The sequence below is a fragment of the Nycticebus coucang genome, chromosome 4 (genome assembly GCF_027406575.1).
Source record: "Nycticebus coucang isolate mNycCou1 chromosome 4, mNycCou1.pri, whole genome shotgun sequence".
Classification (NCBI taxonomy): Eukaryota; Metazoa; Chordata; class Mammalia; order Primates; family Lorisidae; genus Nycticebus; species Nycticebus coucang.
Genome location: NC_069783.1, coordinates 88589465 through 88612081, shown reverse-complemented (window position 1 = coordinate 88612081; position 22617 = coordinate 88589465). Strand labels below are relative to the sequence as shown.

The 22617-nt window shown below is 44.6% G+C and overlaps 1 protein-coding gene across 1 annotated transcript in view; it reads left to right on the top strand.

Moving 5' to 3' along the window:
- MERTK (MER proto-oncogene, tyrosine kinase) overlaps nucleotides 1-22617 on the top strand; it is a 129242-nt gene that overhangs the window by 21728 nt on the left and 84897 nt on the right. The window contains exons 2-4 of the mRNA XM_053587095.1: nucleotides 2633-3035; nucleotides 13828-13928; nucleotides 16213-16386. Coding sequence (XP_053443070.1) covers nucleotides 2633-3035; nucleotides 13828-13928; nucleotides 16213-16386 — 678 coding nt within the window. The remainder of the gene's footprint in view (nucleotides 1-2632; nucleotides 3036-13827; nucleotides 13929-16212; nucleotides 16387-22617) is intronic.

Sequence of the window (22617 nt, the reverse complement as noted above, 5' to 3'; positions counted from 1 at the left end):
CCACAAATCTCTGTCTTTATCCCATTAGACTTTTGTAGCAAATCTTGAACCAGGAGATGCTATACAAATACTTGTTGGCAATCAAATCATTCTGTCAACTTCTGGCAAATCAAATTATGGAGATTAGTTATCTTTTTTTTTTCTTGTTTTTGAGATGGAATCTCACTTTGTCTCCTTGGGTAGAGTGCTGTGCTCTCACAGCTCACAGCAACCTCAAACTCTTGGGCTCAAGTTATTCTCTTGCCTCAGCCTCCTGAGTAGCTGGGACTATAGGTGCCTGCAATACCTTCTTGCCTGCCTACCTGCCTGCCTGCCTTCCCTCCTTCCATTTTTTGAGACAGTCTCACTTTTTTGCCCTGGGTAAAGTACCGTGGTGTCACAGCTCACAGCAACCTCAAACTCTTGAGCTTAAGCGATTCTCTTGCCTCAGCCTCCCAAGTAGCTGGGACTACAGGCGCCTGCCACAATGCCCAATTATTTTTTGGTTGTAGTTTTCATTGTTGTTTGGCGGGCCTGGACTGGATTCAAACCCGTCAGCTCCTGTGTATGTAGCTGCCCTAGCAGCTTGAGCTATAGGCTGAGCCTATAATAAAATTTGTAACTATTCTTGAGGAAATTAAACCAAGAAAGCATTATTTTCATCTTCCACTTGCACTTTTTGCCTTCTATGAAAGGGACCTACATTTAAAAAACTAGTTATTGAGAGAAAAACCTTTGAATCCTCGGTCCTGTGGAACTCAATGCATAGGAAGAACTATGGGTGAATTTGCCCATCCAAGTGGCAAAGAAATTGTAAAGGCTTCAAAGCCTACATAAATTAATAGAGCAGCCTTGAAGGGGCTCTGCAGGCATGAGATAAACTCAGAACATTCATAATAGCAGAAAGCATCCCCACATGCGAGGAAGATTGGGGAGATGGATGGGACTCAGAGACTGAAACCCTTCCCCCTACAGAGAGCTCAGGCCCACCCCCCTGAAGGTTTGCCTGGCGTGCTGGCTGTGGGTGACATGAGAGGCAAGGGCCCTTGTCTTACCCACCCTGAGCTCCCCACTCCCTGGAATTAATGAACCCTCCCGTTGCAGTACACTCATCTGTCTGGACCACTGGGACTCAAGCCAGCCCACAGCTGACCCACACAACCCTCCCTTGACATGCTGGGCTCTGCACACCCATCCCCATCTAGACCTCAGGCTAAGGAAAAGCAGTGAGCCTTTCCTGGATCCTTATAGTGAAACCTTGTCCTTCCCAGACATTCATCCTGCCACCCTAAAAAGTTAGTTCCCTGGGGCTCTGAGAGGGGGCAGTTCCTGAAACGAGACAGCTGCACGGAGGGGCTCCTAGGCAGGAGCTGTGGGCTCTAGCCGAGGCATGTGTGCTGTCCAGAGTGGAAGCTAGGGGAAAATCCTAGAAGCCTTCACTTCTGTCCCCAGACATCCCACTTGTATCCTCTGCTAGTCAGTCTTCACCTGCATATTTATACTAAAAATAATTTGTTATCAGAAATGTAAGTTTAACTGAGTATCCTGTGTTATTTGCTAAATCTGGCAGAACCAGAAGCAGAGATCACCCAATTCCCTGCACACTCACACCCAGGAGCCCAGGCAGGGGTGATGTCCAGAGCATGGCAGGAGGCAGCCCTTGAGTCTCTGTTGTGTTGCCCCACCACTAACCCACAAGTCTTTCTTGTCTGCCTGCCTCCCCCCTCACTGCTAACACACTTGAACAAATAACCAGTGTAGAATGTGTGCTCCCAAAATGTCATGAAAAAAGCTAAAAGTACAACTACTGTGAGCCTGTATTTTTAGAAATAACTTGTGTGGGCTAAATGAATGAGAAACATTTCCAGGTTCATTCCAGTAGGTAGGCATTTTGCTAGAAGTTCCAAGTCATTCTTTCTTTTTTTTTTTTTTTTTTATTGAGACAGAGTCTCACTATGTCGCCCTCGGTAGGGTGGGGTGGCATCATAGCTCACAGCAACCTCAAACTCCTGGGCTTAAGCGATTCTCTTGCATCAGCCTCCCAAGTAGCTGGGACTACAGGCACCCTCCGCAATGCCCAGCTCTTTTTTTTGTTGCAGTTGTCATTGTTTAGGTGGCCCTGGCCGGGTTTGAACCCGCCAGACTTGGTGCATGTGACCAGCGCTTACACGTGCTGAGCCAAGTTCCAAGTCATTCTATAGCTGGCAACATAATCACACTTTTTTGTTGCTGCTGAGGTATGGAAATTATAAATTCATCTCTTTGGCAACCATTAGCAGCCTTTTAAAAACTATTGGCCAAATTTGTGGCATAGTCTGCACCTTCGTAGACAGTATGAAAAGTGATCTTGCACCCTCCTGTGTCATCACCTTCCTGCTTTGTTGTTGAATTGGGTCAGAAGGACTTAGAGTGAATCAAAATTAAAAAAATTTCATTTTTGTTTGGAGGGAGTTGTATTTCTTAATCACTCTTTTGAAGCAAGTGAACAGATGAATGAACTAGTGAATATATGTCAGGTGTGTTAAGTGCGTTCTGCTCATCTTTTCTGCAGGAACTGAGGATTCCCCACTTCTCTGTCATTGTGGCCTACAAATGGAAAAACACTCTTCTTTATTATTTAAAAGGCTAAAAAATCGGATATTCTGTTTTACAGCTATCACTGAGATGAGGGAAGGAGCGTTCCCACAGCATTTGCCCAGGAGCCTGGAAGCTGAGCATGCACCACTTTCCAACCCTCAGACCAGCAGGTACCAGCGTGCCTTGATGTCTTCACCAGCTCATCCTGGAGGACCACGCACTGAAAATGCAGTTGTCCCTCAGGTGACCCCTGCTGGGTTGAAGCTCCTACCACCTCTTGCATTTAATCACACAGTTGGACATATAATACTTTCTGAACATAAGGATGTCAAATTTAATTGCTCAATCAATGTGCCTAATATATATCAGGACACCACAATTTCTTGGTGGAAAGATGGGAAGGAATTGCTTGGGGCACATCATGCAGTTACCCAGTTTTATCCAGATGATGAAGTTACGGCGATCATCGCTTCCTTCAGGTACGTCTTCCTTCTTCCTTTACTGTCTTTATACTAGTGCTGCCTTGAATGCCATTTATTTTCTCTTAAGAAAGCTCTGGGGCGGTGCCTGTGGTTCAGTGAGTAGGGTGCCAGCCCCGTATACTAAGGGTGGCGGGTTCAAACCCGGCCTCGGCCAAACTGCAACAAAAATAGTGGGGCGTTGTGGTGGGCACCTATAGTCCCAGCTACTTGGGAGGCTGAGGCAAGAGAATCACCTAAGCCCAAGAGGTGGAGGTTGCTGTAAGCTGTGACACCACGGCACTTTACTGAGGGTGACAAAGTAAAAATCTGTCTCTAAAAGGAAAGAAAGAAAAAGAAAGCTCTAGTCTGTTTAGAGCAGTGGTTCTCAACCTTCCTAATGCTACGGCTCTTTAATATAATTCCCATGGGTGGCGACCCACAGGTTAAGAACCTCTGCTTTAGAGTGTAGGTAAATCCTGACAGTCTGTGTTGTTGACCTCTTAAACTGAGCGTGGCTCCATTGGAACAGTTGGTTAACAGATATTCTGTGAACAGCTACTTCCCACCTGACCTACCAGTCACACCAAGTCCAGCAAGAACCAAGAGCTCTACCCATGAGTGGGAACAGTGTTTCTCACAGCGTATGAAAAGACATCAGAATTACCCAGTGGGGTTTGCTTTTAATACTGGGCAGCCTCCCTCCCTTCATTCTCCCTGTGGCCCAGCCTTCTACGTCTCCCCCATCCTCCTGCTGCTGAGAATCATGGTACCGATGTAGCCCTCATGTACTGGAGCAGGGTAAGGTGGAGGGTCTACAGCTCAGGGAAGGAGTCAGTCCTTAGCCCCGTGGGCCACCATCTCAGTATTCTACTTTGTTTTATAAAAGCAAACTGGATGGGGGTGGGGGAGTGACGGGGCTAAGCCAAGCCAGGACATGTATCTGGAGTACTCTGTTCTCCCAGAGATGCAGCCATCAGTCTTAGCACACTGGAGACTGGAGAGCGGAGAGAGCTGCTTTTCTTTTCACCACTCCTTTTGTATTCTCCACTCTTTTCCTCTTAGCCAGGAAGGTTTTTTTTTCTTTGTGTTTTTGTTTTTTGCATCAGGACTTGTTTACGTGTACAGTTTTAGAATTGGGTCAGCCTGTGGTTGTTAAAAGCCCAAAACGAGGTCAGAGCCACACAGAATGGAGTGAGAACCTTTTCTCTGTGATTCCTTCGCCCTGGAGTAGAGCCCTATGTGCTGTTAGGTTTTTACTTTCTCTGACATGGTACTTGGGGCAGTCCCGTACTATGTTATGCCTTTTAGTGAGTCATTTTAAGTTTTCCTTTGCAGAAAACCTCCTTGCAGTTACCCTAGCCCTGAGGACACCAGTGAGAGTTTAATGTGTCATCATTTCCACAAGATGGGCTTTTTTTGCATCCTCCCCCTTCGGATTATAGACATAGTCAGTGGATAACCCTTCAGCCTCAAGGCAAAGAATCCACCCTCCACAGTTTCCCTTGGTTGATTTAAGCTCTGGCTGGGTCTCCAGGACTCATTCTCAGCCAGTGACTAACAGTACTCTGAGATTTGAATATATTTTTTTCTGCATTGACTACAAAAAGCAGATGTCTTACCATTATGTAGACATAGCTTCTGATGACAGAAGTAAATTCATCATTTAATAACAAGTGAATAAGGAATAGTTTAAAGGCTTAAAAGAAAGCTGACACCAGGGTCTTATTGGGTGTCACTTAGGAGGGGAGCACAGCCCTGCCCTGCTGTCTGTCTGGGCTTGGCTGGCATGTAACCCTGGGGGAGCTGGGCATCTTCCCTCCTCCTTTCCCAAAAAGAGGTAGAGATTGCCAACTCCAGTTCTTCTCTAAGGTGCCATGAGATGTTCAGGGGACTTAAATTGGAGAGCTTTTAAGCTTAGTCAGTGTCTTTTTTCAAACTTGGAGCCGTCAGTGTCTTGTTTTGGACTTGTGCCTTTGGAGTTCCGAAGATGACCTGGGTGATGGCTTGAGACCTTTAGAGTAGAATTTATTTTTCATGTATTCAGCTTATTATACATAAACTTATTCTGAAGGAGAAGAATCTTATTTGACCTACAAATTATGCCTTAAAGCAAAGTTAGTGATCAAAGTATTTGTAAATGATGAACTAGTCAGCTGAACTAGATAGCAAATAGGATCTGCCTTTATGTGATTCTGCAACTTTACTGAGGTAATGTTCAGGTGTCACAGTAGCTGTAGTGATTCAGTGATAGGAACTTAACCAAGATTATAAGTATTGTGTAATTTCTTGTCAAGAGAGAAGGATGCTGGAGGCTGACTCTCACATCTCCTAGGCCCTAAGGAAATCCTCTCTTTTTCCTAGGAACAGTGAAGGATTGAAAAATCATTTAGGCTGTCGGTGTATGTAAATTTGTTAGGAATTGATTAGCCTGAAATTTTTTCAAACTTACCTTTAATAAAATCTATATGGATCATGTTTATTCAAGGGAATGTGCTAATAAAATCATGTGAGGGGACGAGAATACAGAACATGGATGTCTGTATATTGTCAAGGGTCAGAAGAACTCTAGAGAAAAACACAGGGAATTTTGAATTAGGTCATGGGACCATTTTTCTATAAGGTGTTATTATCACATACAGAAATTCTTGTGGGAATGGACAGAATTTACATGAATTTTAAAATGATGAGGTCTCCAGATTGAGGACCCCACAGTTGCACCTTCACTCATCCTTTTTTATTTATTTAGAAACAAGGTCTTGCTCTGTCACCTGGGCTAGCGTGCAGTAGTGTCATGATAGCCCATTTGCAATCTTAAACTCCTGGGCTCAAGTGATCCTCCTGCCTCAGCCTCCTGAGTAGCTGGGATTTCAGGTGTGCACCACCACACTTGGCTAATTTTTTTATATTTTGTAGAGACTGGGTCTTGCTATGTTGCTGGGGCTGGTTTTGAACTCCTGACCTCAAATAATTCTGCCTTTCCCTCCCAAAGTGCTAGGATTGATCACAGGTATGAGCCACCATGTCCACCTTCACTAATCCTTTAATGCCACGGAATTGTGAGTTGCTGAAGACTTACAGGACTGTGAATGTTATATTTAGCTTTCTCAGCCTAGTGTTAATTCCGCATTTTTCTGTTCTGTGTCATGCAAACACTTACCTCCTGCCCATCCCACACTTAAACCCAACTCCTTGTTCTAAAAACAAAGATTGGTCAAACATCTGGTCTTTGGTACTAACTAGCACCTATCTTAGTTGAAGGGGTGATTTAGAAGGTGCATATAATTAATGTGCCAGAGCTTTGGTTTCTGTTACTCCCAACTGCTTCTGACTCCTTCATTCATTGCTCTGACACTGTCTTTCCCACACTGGCCCCCTGCTGTCATATTGTTGTCTCCCTTCCAAAGGAAGAAATGAATGTGATAGTCATTTACACTAGGAAAGCTTTAACATTCATTGGTGATGTCATTTGAGACATCAAGAAGTAGAGATATTTTCTTTTTGTTTTTTTTTCTTTTTAAGACGGAGTCTTGCTCTGTCGCCCTGGGTAGAGTGCCATGGTGTCACAGCTCACAGCAACCTCAGACTCTTGGGCCCAAGCAGTCCTCTTGCCTCAACCTCCTGAGTAGCCGAGACTACAGGTACCCTCCATAATGCCTGGCTATTTTTTTAGAAATGGGGCCTCACGTTTGCTCAGGCTGGTCTCAAATTCCTTAGCTCAAGGGATCCACCCACCTCAGCTTCCCAGAATGCTAGGATTACAGGGGTGAGCCAGCATGCCTGGTGAGTTATTTTCTAAATCACAACATACAGGCAACTACACATTAGTTATTAAAAATGGCCAGCTTTGCTTGTACAGGTGTTTTCTGGCCATCTCTTATTTATTGGCTGCATAGTGACCTGAATGGATGGCTAGACATTGCCACAAGAAGGGCATACCTGGTCCCCCTCCTGCCTGTGGTTGTGGACAGAATGGAGGAGAAAGGAAGAACCAAACGTCCAGTGCAAAAGTGCTAAGGTAGTGTTTCCTTCAGATTTTAGATTTGGCCACGAAATATTAATTTAGGAGAGGAGGACCAGTTCAGCTTGTAACTATAGTACGTCTCCTCAACTAGGCCCTGGGCCACTGCTTGGCCAAGATCTTTCCCTGGAGTCTCCCAAGGAGTGTGTAATTTGTGGGATACAAGTAGCTTTAATGTCTGGTTGAGCCTGTAAACAGTGTTGTAGCTCAGGTGAAAACGCTCTCTCATCAGGTAGAGCACTCCAGAGGCAGCAGCCACCAGACGGGAAGTCTAGGGAGAATAACTCTCATGCAAAAGCAAAAGCTGGTGCTCCTGCAAGCTGGCACATTTACTTCTTGGGAGCTTTGTGGGAAAGGGAAAGTATCTATGGTTTGTTTTCTGTTTAGTCTAGGGGTTCCCACTGCTCTTTAAACTCTGGCAGAGTTCCCAGTGGCTAAAGCTGGAAGGATTTTATTTTTCATTACATTTTCTTTGTAAAGATATTGAGTGGGTAGTTTAGGACCCCAGAATTCCTGTGCCCTCGAGGCCCTGTATCCCCCTGGGGGCTTCTGGCTCTGTAAGATGCTGAGACCCCAATTTCGTTAACTAGGCCACCAGCTAGAAAAGCTGTTATTAAACCCAGATACTGACACTGTGTGACTTGCTTCCTGTTCACAAGACTTCCGTTCCGCTCAAGGCTCCATGTGCTTGTATTGTACGTTATCTCCTCTCGGCACCCTGTGAACTGTGGCAGGTGAAACTAGGAAGCTTATTAGTGGATCTTGTATTTATTTAAATTTTTTTTCATGTTTCAGTTTTGTATCTGGTAAAATATGCAAAATATAAAATTCACCATGTTAACCCCCCCACCTTTTTTTTTTGAGACAGACTCTCACTTTGTCGCCCTGGGTAGAGTGCTATGCCGTTACAGCTCACAGCAACCTCAGACTCTTGGGCTTAAGCGATTCTCTTGCCTCCGCCTCCCAAGTACCTGGGATTATAGGAGTCCGCCACAGTGCCCAGCTACTTAGAGATGGGGTCTCCCTCTTGCTCAGGCTGGTCTCGAACTCGTGAGCTTAGTCACTCCACCCACCTCAGCCTCCCAGAGTGCTAGGATTATAAGAGTGAGCCACCGCGCCCAGCCCATGTTAACCCTTTTCAAGTGTACAATTCAGTGTCTTAAGTTTGTTAGCACTGTTATACAACAATCACTACCACCCAGCTGCAGAACTTTTTCATCTTCCCAAACTGAAACTCTGTACCACGAAACAGTAACTCCCCATTCCTCCCTCTCTCCAGCCCCTGGTCTCCACCTCTCTTCCTCCTTTCTCTGTGAGTTTGGCTACTCTATGTACCTCATATAGGTGGTAACATATAATATTTGTGGAGGTTTTGTAGTTCTTTTAAGGAGACTCTGGAGAGTTTAGAACTTCATTACTACTTATGAGTCATTTCTGAGCAGGCCAACCTAGTTGTGGCAGGACTGAGGGTGAGGGACATGCTCTGTGTGTTCGTGTGTGTTTGTGTGTGTGTAGGATGTCCCCAGCCTCGCACAGCCCATGCTGCCCTGGTGTGATGGGCTTTTGTAGCTGCTGGCCCTATAACTGTGGCCAGGTGTTTAGATACCTAGCTGTCTAGATACCTAGCTGAGTCTGTACCTTTCTTTCACCCTCTCTGGTTCAGTTGTTTGTATTTGACCAAAATCTGATGAGATCTTTATACTATTTTTTAAAAGCATTGCCCACATGTGGTAAACATTCTAGCTGTACAGAAATTCTCTTCTCTCCACTGCAGCCCCAGCCCTCTCCCTATGGGGAGCTGAGGTTACCCATCTCTTGAGTCTTTCCAGAGATATTCAATCCATATGCAAGCCTACGTATGTTTGTATGAGTGTTCCAGACCCCAGTATGTTGTGTTAATCTAATAGAATGTTATTCATAGCTATGGTTAAATCAATACCCAGGGTTTACATTTTTTGTGGCTATGGAAATTCTGTTTTCAGCTGACTCATGCAATATACTATAATTATATTTTACTTCTTGTCTTAGTCCATTTTCTGTTGCTTATGACAGAATACCTGAAATCAGGTAATTTATAAAGAAATGTATTTCTTACAGTTATAGAGGCTAGGAAGTTCAAGGTCAAGGAGGCCCATCTGGTGGGCCTTATTGCTGGTGGAGATTCTGCAGAGTCCTGAGGTGGCACGGGACATCACATGTCACATGGCAAGGGGGCTTCGTGTGCTCACATGCCATGTCATGCCTCTCTTCCTCTTATAAAGCTGTTGGTCCCACTCCCCTGGTAACTCATTAATCTGTTAATCCAAGAATTGATTAATCTGCCCATGAGGGAGAGCCATTATGACCTATCACCTCTTAAAGGTCCCACCTCTCCCTATAGTCACATTGGGGATTAAGTCTCAGTGTGGGATTAAGTCTCAGTGTGGACATTCAAACGATAGCTCTTCTTGGGTAGCTTTTGGATATTCCTGAATTTACTAGTTGCCTAAGTACCATTCATTCTTCCCTAAACTTTAGCAGAGGTCCTCAAACTTTTTAAACAGGGGGCCAGTTCACTGTCCCTCAGACCATTGGAGGGCCGGATTATAGTTTAAAAAAAAATAGGAACAAATTCCTATGCACACTGCACATATCTTATTTTGAAGTAAAAAAACAAAACGGAAACAAATACAATCACACTGCCTCCTGTGAGTTTGAGGACCCCTGCAAAGAAACGTTTGCATCTCCTCTCCCAATGATGAAATTATTAGGATTGGCCGTGTCGGCTACTACTCTGGGGTCCCCTCCTCCTCCTTGTTTCCTGCAGCCCAGGTCCTTTTCCTTCTTGGCTTTCTCTTCCACACTTTGGCAAAGAGCCCATCCTCCACTAACTTCCTGGGATTTGCATGTGTGATGCTATTTTTCCAGCCTTACCTTGAGGTAGTTTGGCTAGATACAGCATTCATAAAGGAAAACAAGTCCTATTATAATTTTGAAGTCATTGATATATTTCCTTTGAGTTTCCAGTTGCTCTTGAGAAGTAGGATGCTGATACAATTCACTAGCAAATAGTGTGCTTCTCTTCACTTTATCTTAGTGCTGCAACATCCCCGGTGGAGCCTTTCAGTGAGTGTTTTCTCTCCATTGTGCTGCTCACCCAGAAGCCTGGTTAGGAAAGACCTTTATCTTCAATTCTGGAGTGTTGTCTTCATCATCCCTCTCCCCTGTCCCCTGTCTATGTTCTCTCTGGAACTCCTTTCAGTCGTTGGGATGTCCTGATTGCTATTCTGAGCTCAGAGTCTTACAGGCTGAGTTCCTCAGAGACAGCCTCCTGTTGCTGGAGGAGACCCAGGGACAGCCTCTCCTCTTGTCTCCAGCTCTCCCCCTCACCCACCTTCACAGTGGGAGCCTGTCCTTGGATGTCTGGCAAGTACCAAGTAGAATGACATGTGGAAAATTTGCTGCAGTATAGGTGGCGTGGGTCTGGACTTGCTGGTTAATGCAGGCATCTGTCCTCACCAGGGGATTGCTGAGCTCTCCCTGACATGCATGACTGAAGACAAAGTTTGGTCACGTTCCCTTTGCGCTCTTCCTTTTCTGTTTCTGGCTGAATCTTCCTTGCCAGGTGCCTTCAGGTTCTCCCAGACATTTTATGCATTTGACTTCTACAGCCCAGGTGTGCTGCCACACTGTTATCCATGTCTGATCTTTTTTTTGAGACAGAGTGTCATTATGTCACCCTCGGTAGAGTGCTTAGGCGTCACAGCTCACAGCAACCTCAAACTCTTGGGCTCAAGCAATTCTCTTGCCTCAGCCTCCCAAGTACCTGGAACTACAGGCGCCTGCCAAAATGCCTGGCTATTTTTTGGTTGTAGTTGTCGTTGTTTGGCAGGCCGGAGTTCCGTTCGAACCCTCCAGCTCTGGTGCATGTGGCCAGAGCCCTAACTGCTGAGGCTATAGGCGCGGACCCCATGCCTCATCATTTTTCAGGTTTGCTGGCATTTCTCAGGATTTCTGGCACTCCTCACAGGTGTGTTTTGGGCCCAGGATGGGTGCAGCCCAGTTGGTCTGCCTTCCCGGGGCTGTGCACTGCATCCTGCTCTGGCCCTCACTTTCTCTTTGGTCCTGATGGAAGCCTGCTGCCATGCTGGATTTTGAGCCAGGACCACTCTTCAAAGGCACCAGTATCCTCTGCCTGTCCAATCTCATGGTTCACTCCATGTAGCCTTGCCTTGAGAAAATGATGCTCTTCTAAAGTGGACTTGTGAAATATGTAGGAAGGACTCCCTCCTCAGAAGCCTTGGTTTTTCTTGAAGCTGTAAAGAAGACTAGATAGTCAGCCATGCAGAATCTTGAGGAACTGCTGAAAGCCAGGGTCACCACCTAGCCACCAGTCTTCTCCCACCATGAGCATCCTAGACACAGCATTCGCTCCCTCTTTCTTCAGCCCTTTTCTGTCATCGTGACATTCAAGGATTATACCAGGGGAGAGTCAGCTAGTCCCTTATTTGGAGATATTTGACCTGTGAAGTCCCCTTCCAGTTTGTCCTGCTGACCTGTAGGCATTGTGACATCCAGCCACTGCCCCCAAAGCATGAAAGGAGCTGGCCTTTCCTTGACCCATGTCCACCATCCTGTCATCAGATACATTCTAGAATTCTATTGCTCCTACACAGGAATGAGGAGGACAGAGTATTCAATGTCAAAGGGGCATCACTCAGACTTGCTCATTGGGAAATGCAATGACAGGGGATAGTAACTGGGCCCCTGAAATAATGAGGTGATGTTAACCTGAGCAGCTCTGATACCCGCCCAGTTCTGACTGATTCTATTCCTGACATGTATTTTAGGCATTCTGTTTGTCTCAGGCTAATAAGGATCTGCAAAATGGTATTGCTGGAGGAAAGTTGGATTTAAAATGTTTAGTGTTCTCAAACTGTGTACTCCACCTAAGAGAACTGTGTCTTCTTGAGGCGTGGGGACCTCACTCATTTCCACCTGTCTGCACTAGATGTTGACCAGACTGTGCTAACCCCTGGCAGCTGCCGCCTACTGCCTGCAGGATCCGCAGGCCAGGTCTGAGCCCTTCTAATCTTGACAGCTTCCTAGTCTCTTTTAAGCTTGAAGCTTCTGCTCTTCTCAGGTTGAGGAATGGATTTTATTTTGCTTAGGGATAAGTAGGTCGTATCAGGGAAGCAAGCTGCTAGGAAGGAAAGTGGACCCCTTCTGTTTTTCTTCTTTCTCTTCCTTCTCCTGGGTCCCCTTTGCTGTGTCTAACGAGCAATGTCTTTGGGCTAATTAAGGCATCTTCTGTTGGAAAGTGTCTGAGAATTTTTCAAAATATTCCTCATTCTCTCTTCTATTCCCACCCCTCACTAAGTGCAGGTTTCACACTTGCCATGTAATGTCCTGTTTGTGAACACAGTGGGAAGGTGGAAAGCAGGATTGTTTCTTTAGAGCCAAGGCTGCCTTTTTATAGCAGAGGTTTTCAAACAGTGCTTTCTAACTGTAATGTGAGGAAACAAAAGAAAGGTGGCTTATAATAAAATAATGTGAATCTCAACTTGTAAATGCTGGGTGTGACCACGCAGCAGAGGTAATGAAGTACCCAGAGACTTGTACCTCGCTGCCTTCCAAGCACATGGTGCATGGCTGCTGCAAATACAGTGGGCCTGACAGTGATGGACCTTCCCAAATGGTGACCGAGGTCCTAGAAAGTTTCAAACAGGACAGAAGGATACCAGCCCTCCATTTTCATCACAACTGCAGTCCTGGGAAATTAGGTAGATATTAGAACTATACAAAATATTCGTATGTATGTAAAATGGAATTAGGTTCTAGTCTCAGGAGGTCATTGGAGATATGGAACAGTTGTTCCTGGTCACCAAAAGTCATGGTGAACTCTGAGTTGCCATATCAATTTTACAAATTCCAAAATGCTTGGAAGGGCTGTGGTCCTGACGCAGAGAACCTCTGGTGTGGAGCCTACCATAGAAATCAAGGTAAGGTGACAGCCCGTGGGTTAGTTCTTTCAAGAAACGGAACCAATAGGTTATCTATCTATCTATCTATCTATCCTCTATCTATAGAAAGATTTATTTATTTATTTATTTATTTATTTTAGAGACAGAGTCTTACTTTGTTGCCCTCGGTAGAGTGCTGTGGCGCCACAGCTCACAACAACCTCCAGCTTTTGGGCTTAGGCGATTCTCTTGCCTCAGCCTCCCGAGCAGCTGGGACTACAGGGGCCCGCCACAATGTCCATCTATTTTTCTGTTACAGTTTAGCTGTGGTTGGGTTCGAACTTGCCACCCTTGGTATATGGGGCCGACGCCCTACTCACTGAGCCACAGGCGGTGCCTAGAAAGATTTATTTTAAGGAATTAGCTCACATGATATTGTGGGCTGACAAATACGAAATCACAAGATAGTGGCTAGAGACGCAGGAAGGAGCTGATGCTGCAGTTCTGAATCCTAAGGCGGTTTGGAGGCAGACTTCCCTCTTACTCATGGGACCTCAATTTTTTCTTATTTGGTCTTCTATGGATTAGATGAGGCCCACTCACATTATAAAGAGTAATCTTCTTTACTCAAATTCTGCTAATTTAAATGTTATTAATAAATTGAAAAATACCTTTACAGCAACATCTAGATTAGTGTTTGACCAAACAATTGGGTACCATAGCCTGGCCACATTGCCACATAAAATTAACTATCATAGCATCTGACAAAGAAGTTGAAGAATTTTCTGTTCCTATAATTGGGACTCAAAGGGTAGTCATTGTAAATACCTTTATGTGTTTTTCTTTGAAGCATAACCAGTGTGCAGCGTTCAGACAATGGGTCGTATCTCTGTAAGATGAAAATAAACAATGAAGAGATCGTGTCTGACCCCATCTACATCGAGGTACAAGGTAAGTCCAGAGGCCAGAGAGTCCTGCTGTCCCAGAGCTGTTCGTTTTAAAGCCTGCATTAAATGTTTTGTGTGTAATAGTCTGGACTTTGGCCTGTTTATAACTCTGTATACAGACCTTGAAAATCTACCAACACTGAAATTTTACAAGGCAGTCCTCCTTGTAGACTATAGATAATAATGAAATGAATTCAGTTCTTATAGTTTGAGCTTTGTCCTAATTACTAGACGTAAGATAAAAAGAGGTAGATTTCCTTATCCATTGTTTTTTTAATAATAAAAATAAGCTGAAAACGTCTTTTTAGGAAGCAAAATCCATTGTTTTAATCCAGTTCCCAATGCTGAGACGAGATACCATTCACTTGGTCAAGTGGTTATTGGATTATTGTTCAGGATCTTTTCCTGTTTTGCATATGCAGATGGTGAAACACTGGAGGGTGAGTGGTTTTCCTGTACTGAGTCAACAGCTCAGCTGGAGACTCCTCTAGGGTGCTAAGATCTGTCAGGTGCATGGTTCAGAGAAATTCCATGACATCACATGAGGGTCAGTGGGGGTGAGGAGTGAGACATCAGGTTAGGATGGCCAGTCTCTGCCCTCAAGGGACTTTAACTGTAATGGGGAATGTGAACTGATGTACAGGTGAACCAGGCCAGGTGAGCCCAGGTCCTGAGCTTGGTGCCCTGGGTCTAGGGGTTTATATGCGTGGTTCTGTGATAGCAGGGCCTATCCAGGGAGGCTGCAAGCAGGAACACCTTTATTATCACCCCAAGTGGTTGCTCCCCTTCCCCGCTAGGGTCTGCTGTCCACGGCCTCTGCATCTCTGCTGTCCAAGGCACTCTTGTTAGAGCCATCGGATCATCTCTCTTTCTTACATTCTCTTGACCCTCAACTACAAACATCTCCCACCAAAAGGGTACTCTGCTACCCATTCTTTTGTGAACCTGAACTTGATACCCAATAAAACAGAAGGAGGCGGCTTGTGGGGGTTAAACAGAGAAGGGGAAGAGATGAGGGAGGGAGGCCGCTCAGAGGAGGCTCTTTGAAACCTTACGGCACATATCTCAGCATTCTGTCAACATCAGCCAGAAAGGATTTCTACATTTGCTACTAAACTGAGGAAAATATTTGAAGGATATTTTATTTGTCAGAAAAATGCCCAGGGAGGAACATGTTAAATCTGTGTGCTGGCTCATGCTTGTTTATCTCAGCACTCTGGGACTCCGAGGCAGGTGGATCATTTGAGCTCAGGAATTTGAAACCAACCTGAGCAAGAGGGAAACCTTGTTTCTACTAAAAATAGAAAAACTGAGGCAAGAGGATCTCTTGACCTCGGGGGTTTGAGGTTGCTGTGAGCTATGATGACACCATGGCACTCTACTCAGGATGACAGAGTGAGACTCTCAAAAAAAAAAAAAAAAAAGGTGGTGCCTGTGGCTCAAAGGAGTGGGACGCCGGCCCCATATGCCAGAGGTGGCGGGTTCAGACCCAGCCCCGGCCAAAAACCACAAAAGAAAAAAAAAAAATCCAAATGTAGTTTTGGAAAACCTTGAAACAGGAAAAAAGAATCCCATTCCACACGACTCCCACATCATTCCTGCCGGAACCAGATTTGTGAGTTCTCAATGCTAGAGGAACACAATTAGCTTGGCTTATTAAATGTTTGGCACATGCCCTCAATAAGTACTGACTGTCTTTCTCTGAGATATTCCTAAACTTCCCCGTAGCTCTGATTTTGGAATTACATTAGGAGATTTTAGGACTGTAACTGTTATCTATTTTCATGAGAATGTGCTTTGAAAAGTGTTCAGCCATATACAAGTGTAGGGATTTTAAAATTTATCATCACTCATCTGAAAGTTGCATATACTATACATCATCCTCCCGCCATGGGCAGGCCTATTACATAGCTTTGTTTTTACTCTGTTTTTGTTGTTTGAGTTAAGAAATAGTAAAACCGTGCCAACCAAAACAGTCCCAGGAGGTTAAGCAACACCTGATTTAAGAACTGTCTGTGGCCTCCCTTCTAGTAAAACCAGTTCTGAATCACTATTTACAGCCAGTTTAGGAACAGTGTCCTAGAAAGCCAGCTTAAGGTAATTGGTAGAAATCAAGCTCTGTACTTCATCTCCCTCAACTTTCAAGAGGTGAAAAGCAGCCATTTCAGAACCGGCATAGTATATAAACAAATCTCCTGCTACCAAGTTCTAGCTTAGTTTGTTTTCCTTAGGATTCTGCTTCTGCTTAAGAATCTGAAACATTCTTTCCTTTAATGCTTTCTCTGCAGGACTTCCTCACTTTACTAAGCAGCCAGAGAGCATGAATGTCACCAGAAACACGGCCTTCAACCTCACCTGTCAGGCTGTGGGCCCGCCTGAGCCAGTTAACATTTTCTGGGTTCAAAACAGCAGCCGCATTAATGAACAGCCTGAAAAATCCCCCTCTGTTCTAATTGTTCCTGGTAAGTCTGAGCAGTGTGTTTATTTGTTTGTTTGTTTATTCTCTAACAGTAGAAGGAATGAAAATACAGGTACAGCAGCCGAGGTGATGGGGCTAGGTAGAGGGAAAGGTAGGCGGGATCACAGGTGTGAGAACGCACAGGCCAGGGTTTGGAGGTGGGTGAGGGCCCTCCAAGAGTGTGTTTGGTGAAGTCAGTGAAGTGGCCAGAATCTCCCAGCCCTGGTAGAGAGACCTGTTCCCATCTCCCATTGACGACCACTATGGCAGGTTCTGTGCTTACAGAGCCACTGATGTGAAGACCTCAGTGGGTTTGAAAACAAGAAAATGGACACAGGGAGCTGTTGCAGGAAATTGGTAAGTCCTTATAGGAGTGTGGTTCAATGGACATTCCGTGGTCTTCTTGAAGTCCATCTAAGTAAAAGTGCCCTGATGATGTTCTTGTTAACAGCACTGACATTCCCTGTGCCCCTAAAGCCAGTGGGCTCCCCTGTGGCTCCTCTGGTTGTGTCTTTTAGCAGCCTCTGGCATGGTTACCACACTCCCTCCCTCCTTCCTTTCTCCATGCTGGCAGCAAATGTTTTAGGAGGGACTTCTGTACACCTGAGCTGTTTCTCCCTATTCATTGGTCCTTGTTTGGTGCTAACAGGAGTTATGAATGGCAAGGTGTCAGTCCTGGACCCACTTCTTTTCAGTTTGAGGTGCTCCCTGCCTGGAATGCCATCTGTGTGATAATGACCTTGAACTTTACATCTCCAGTCCAGACCTTTCTCCCAAGCCGTGGGCTCATGATGCGGCTGCCTCCTTGGCACGTCCACTTGCTGGGTGTGTCAGTTTTTTAAAATGAAACTCTTGATGCCACGACAGACTGGACCCACCCCAGAATTCCCCATCTTAGTGACTGATAACGCCGTCTGCCCATCCTTCCTTTTTCTCATTTTTCATGTTGACTGCATCAGCAGTTCTGTCAGTTCTGCTTCTACGACGATCTGAAAGCTGTCATTTCTCCATCTCTACGGCTGGCACTCTGGTCCATGTGCCTGCCAGCTTTTACCAAGACCACTGCAGGAGCTTCCTAACCCTACTCCCATCTATCCTTCTCAGCAGCAGATTATATCACCTGCCTGCTGATTTGATCTTTCCATCACCCAGAGCCCTCTTGCCCTTGCCCCTAGGGATTGCCTGATCTGGCCCCTGCCCAACTCTCCAGCCCAACCCTACTCTCTGCTCTTCAAGCACCAGTCATAGTGACTGTCTGTCCTTTCTCCAGACATGGTATGTTTCTTCCCACCTCTGGACCTTTGCACTGTCTCTTCTGTCTGCCTGCAGTTTTTCCATCTGCTCCTTGTCCCCAAGAAGTATCACTTCTTCAGAGAGACCTTCCCTGACCAGCCCTTTATTGACTGCCAATCACATATTCTTATCTACTTTGTCCATTGCACCTGGCACCATCTGTAACTACCCTGTGATTTGTTTGATTTCCTTGTGTGTTTTATTTTTTTTATTATTATTAAATCATAACTGTGTACATTAATGTGATCATGGGACACCATACTCTGGTTTTATAGACCGTTTGACACATTTTCATCACACTGGTTAACATAGCCTTCCTGGCATTTTCATAGTTATTGTGTTAACTAACATAGTTAACTATGTTAACTAACATTCTACATTTACTAAGTTTCACATATACCCTTGTAAGATGCACCACAGGTGTAATCCCACTCCTTGTGTGTTTTAGAGAGTGTATGCTCAGTAAGGACAAGGACTTTGTCTCTCCCGTTCACCACTACACACCCTGTCTCTACAGCAATATCTGACTCATAGTAGTGTTCAGTCAATATTTATAGTGAGGATGGATCAAGTGAATGCCAGGCTCAGCGCCTGTAGCTCAGCAGTTAAGGCGCCAGCCACATATGCCAGAGCTGATGGGTTCACATCCAGCCCGGGCCTGCCAAACATCAATGACAACTACAACCAAAAAAATAGCCGGGCGTTGCGGTGGGCGCCTATAGTCCCAGCTACTTGAGAGGCTGAGGCAAGAGAATCGCTTAAGCCCAAGAGTTTGGGGTTGCTGTGAGCTGTGACACCCTGGCCCTCTACCAAGGGCAACATAATGAGACTCTGTCTCAAAAAAAAAAAAAAAAAATGAATGCCAGCCCCTAGCTGTTGTCTCCAAATCACTTTTCTAATCCTTACCTTTAAGAGGAGTATTATAGTTTTCTCTGCCATCATCTGAATTTTCTTTCGTCTTTCTTTCTTTTTTTTTTTTTTTAGAGACGGAGTCTCACTTTATCACCCTCGGTAGAGTGCCATGGCATCACACAGCTCACAGCAACCTCCAACTCCTGGGCTTAGATGATTCTCTTGCCTCAGCCTCCCGAGTAGCTGGGACTACAGGCGCCTGCCACAATGCCCAGCTGTTTTCTGTTGTTGTTGTTGCAGTTTGGCCGGGGCTGGGTTTGAACCTGCCACCCTGGGTATAGGGGGCTGGCTCCCTACTCACTGAGCCACAGGCGCTGCCCCTGAATTTTCTTTTTTTTTTTTTTTCCATCTTTCATCGGAGTTTTCTTTGAGTTTCTCTAAGGAGTTGATAATTAAGTAACTTCTTGGTTGAAAGTAAATTTCAAAGAATATACTCCAGCCTTTCTAGGATGATTGCTCAGAACTCCCATGAAGAAAGACTTTTCTTCATTGAGAGAAAATTGGCATACAATTACATGCTTAGAACTCAGTTGTGCGACTCAATGAGTTTTCATAAGTGTAGACACCCATGTAGTCACCACCTCACTCAAGTTGTAGAACATTGCCATCACCTTGGAAAGTCCCTCAGCAGCCCTTATGGTTGTCACCACCTTGCATAGGCAACACTATTCCGATATCAAGCATCACAGATTAATTTTGCCTATTCTTGAATTTCAGAAAATGGAATACAAAGTATATATACTTTTCCGTATCACATTTTTTTCTTCACTGAACATCCTTTTGAAATTTATCCATGTTGTTTTGTGTATGAGTAGTACATTACTTTTTATTTTTGACACAGTGCTCTGCTGCATGGATGTGTTTATTTCGTTTATCCATTTGTTTGGTGAACATTGGGCTGCTTATGGCTGTTGGCTATTATGAATAAAGTAGCTGTGAATATTTGCATGCAAGTATTTTGGTGGATGTATATTTTATTTTGTCTTGGATAAAAACCTAGGACAGTGGTGGCACATTTCTGTAGTCCTCGCATCTTGGGAGGCTTAGGCAGGAGAATTGCTTGAGCCCAGGAGTGTAAGATTGAAATGAGCTATGAAGGGTCCACTGTATTCTCATCCCAGCAACAGAGCAAGACCCTGTCTTAAAAAAAAAAAAAAAAATTGGCTTGGTGCCTGTAGCTCAAGCGGCTAAGGCGCCAGCCACATACACCGGAGCTGGTGGGTTCCAATCCAGCTTGGGCCTGCCAAACAATAATGACAACTACAGCCAAAAAATAACCGGACGTTGTGGTGGGCGCCTGTAGTCCCAGCTACTCTGGAGGCTGAGGCAGGAGAATCGCTTGAGCCCAGGAATTGGAGGTTGCTGTGAGCTGTGATGCTACAGCACTCTACCCAAGGCGACAGCTTGAGACTCCGTCTCAAAAACAAACAAGCACAAAAACCTAAAAGGGGAATTGCTGGGTCTTATGGTAGGCATACATTTAACTTTCTATCTATCTGCGATGCTAGATATCGGAATAGTAGTGCCTATGGAAGGCGGTGACAACCATAAGGGCCGCTAAGGGACTTTCCAAGGTGATGGCAATGTTCTTTTTTTTTTGTTTTTTGTTTTTGGCCAGGGCTAGGTTTGAACCTGCCACCTCTGGCATATGGGACCGGCGCCCTACTCCTTGAGCCACAGGTGCCGCCAGCAATGTTCTATAACTTGAGTGAGGTGGTGACTACATGGGTGTCTACACTTGGGAAAACTCATTGAGTTGCACAACTAAGTTCTATGCATGTAATTGTATACCAATTTTCCCTCAATTTTATTTTTTGAGACAGTCACATGCCATTCCCTGGGTAGAGTGCCATGGTATCATAGCTCACAGCAACCTCAAAGCCTTGGGCTCAAGTGGTCCTCCTCTTTCCTCCACTGACCAAGTAGCTGGGACTACAGATGCCCACCACAATAGTCAACTAATTTTTCTATTTTTCAGTAGAGACGGGGTCTTGTTCTTGGTCAGGCTGGTGTCGAACTCTGAGCTCAAGTGATCCATCCACCTTGGCCTCCCAGAACACTAGGATTACAGGCATGAGCACCTCAGCAGGGCTATGCTTAACTTTTAAAGAAACTACTGAACTATTTTCCAAAGTAGTTGTACCATGTTACCATGTTATATTCCCATCAACAGTGGCTGAGCGTTCCAATTGCTCTATCCACATCCTTACATTTGATATTATTGATTTAAAAAATTTTTAACATTCTAGTGCATATGAAATGGTATATTAATGTGTTTTTGTTTGTTTGTTTTGTTTTGCTTTTGAGACAGAGTCTCAAGCTGTAGCCCTGGGTAGAGTACTGTGGTGTCACAGCTTACAGCAACCTCAAACTCTCTTGGGCTTAAGCGATTCTCTTGTCTCAGCCTCCTAAGTAGCTGGGACTACAGGCTATTTTTTTTGTTGTCGTTGTTTTAGCTGGCCCGGGCTGGGTTCGAACCCACCACCCTCAGTGTATGTGGCCAATGTCCTGCCGACTGAGCTCTGGGCACCGCCTGTTAATGTGGTTTTAATTTGCATTTCATTTCTGTAATGCCTAATTTTAGATTAGATTTAAGGAAGATTTTCATGTGCTGATTAACCAGTCATATATTCTTTTTAGTATATTTTGAGTGTCATAAAGTTCATCTGCAATTTAAAATAGACAGTTATTTGTGTGTGTGTATAAATATGTAAAATCACCATTTTGAAAATCCATTTTTCAGGCGGCGCCTGTGGCTCAGTGAGTAGGGCACCGTCCCCATATGCCGAGGGTGGCAGGTTCAAACCCAGCCCTGGCCAAACTGCAACAAAAAAATAGCCGGGCGTTGTGGCGGGCGCCTGTAGTCCCAGCTACTCCGGAGGCTGAGGCAGGAGAATCGCCTAAGCCCAGGAGTTGGAGGTTGCTGTGAGCCGTGTGACGCCACCACACTCTACCGAGGGCAATAAAGTGAAACTCTGTCTCTACCAAAAAAAAAAAAAAAATCCATTTTTCCATTTATGGACACTTTGAGTTCTGACTATTGTAAATAATCCTTTGATGAATGTGAAAGTACAGCTATCTTTTCAAGATACTGATTTTATTTCCTGTGGATATATGCCCAGTATGGGGATTGTATTTTTAATTATTTGAGGAAACTCCATACTGATTTCCTTAATGGCTGTGCCAAAATGTATTCCCACCAGCAGTGTACAACTAATCATCAAGCACTAATTGGTACGTGGACTTATGTGCCAATACAGCATACTTGATGTCACTTTCCAATTGCTTACTATTAGTACATAGAAAATAGATTCTTTTAAGTTGTATAGGAAAATATGTCAATCTCTGTTCATAGAATTTTTCCTTTTCTGTATATTTTCTCAGAAATTAGAAGTGTGTTTTTGTGATAAGATCTGCAAATTCTTTTAACACTCCAGGCTATAATTTGTTTCAGTTTGGAGATCTGATTTATTTCTAAATGGTCATTTGCACCCTAACAACTATCAGATTTTGGATCTTAAGTTCTCTATGGGTGGTGAAGGTGACAGTCTTGCTCTGTTGCCATAATAGCTCATTGCAATCTGACTCCTAGTCTCAAGTGATCCTCTGGTCTCAACTACTTAAGTAGCTGGGACTACAAGTGCCCTCTACCATGCTCAGCTGATTTCTTTAAAATTTCAGATTAATATAAGGGCACAAATGATATGGTTACACTGTTTGTATTTCTTAGGTAAAGTTCAAGTTGTAGTTGAGCCCTCCACCCGGGTGCTATGCAGAATACCGTTACATTGTGCACCTTAGGTGAGAGTACACCATCACCTTCCCGCCCTCCTTTCCCCTTTCCCTCCCCCCCATTTGAATTTAATTGAGTTTTTCTCTCACGTAGGCATGTAGTTTATCTGTTGGTTTCATATTAGTATTGAGTACATTGGATGCTTGCTTTTCCATACTTATGATGCTTTACTAAGAGTGTGATTCAACTCTATGCAGGTAAATACAAAAGATGTAACGTCTCCATCTTTTTTTGGCT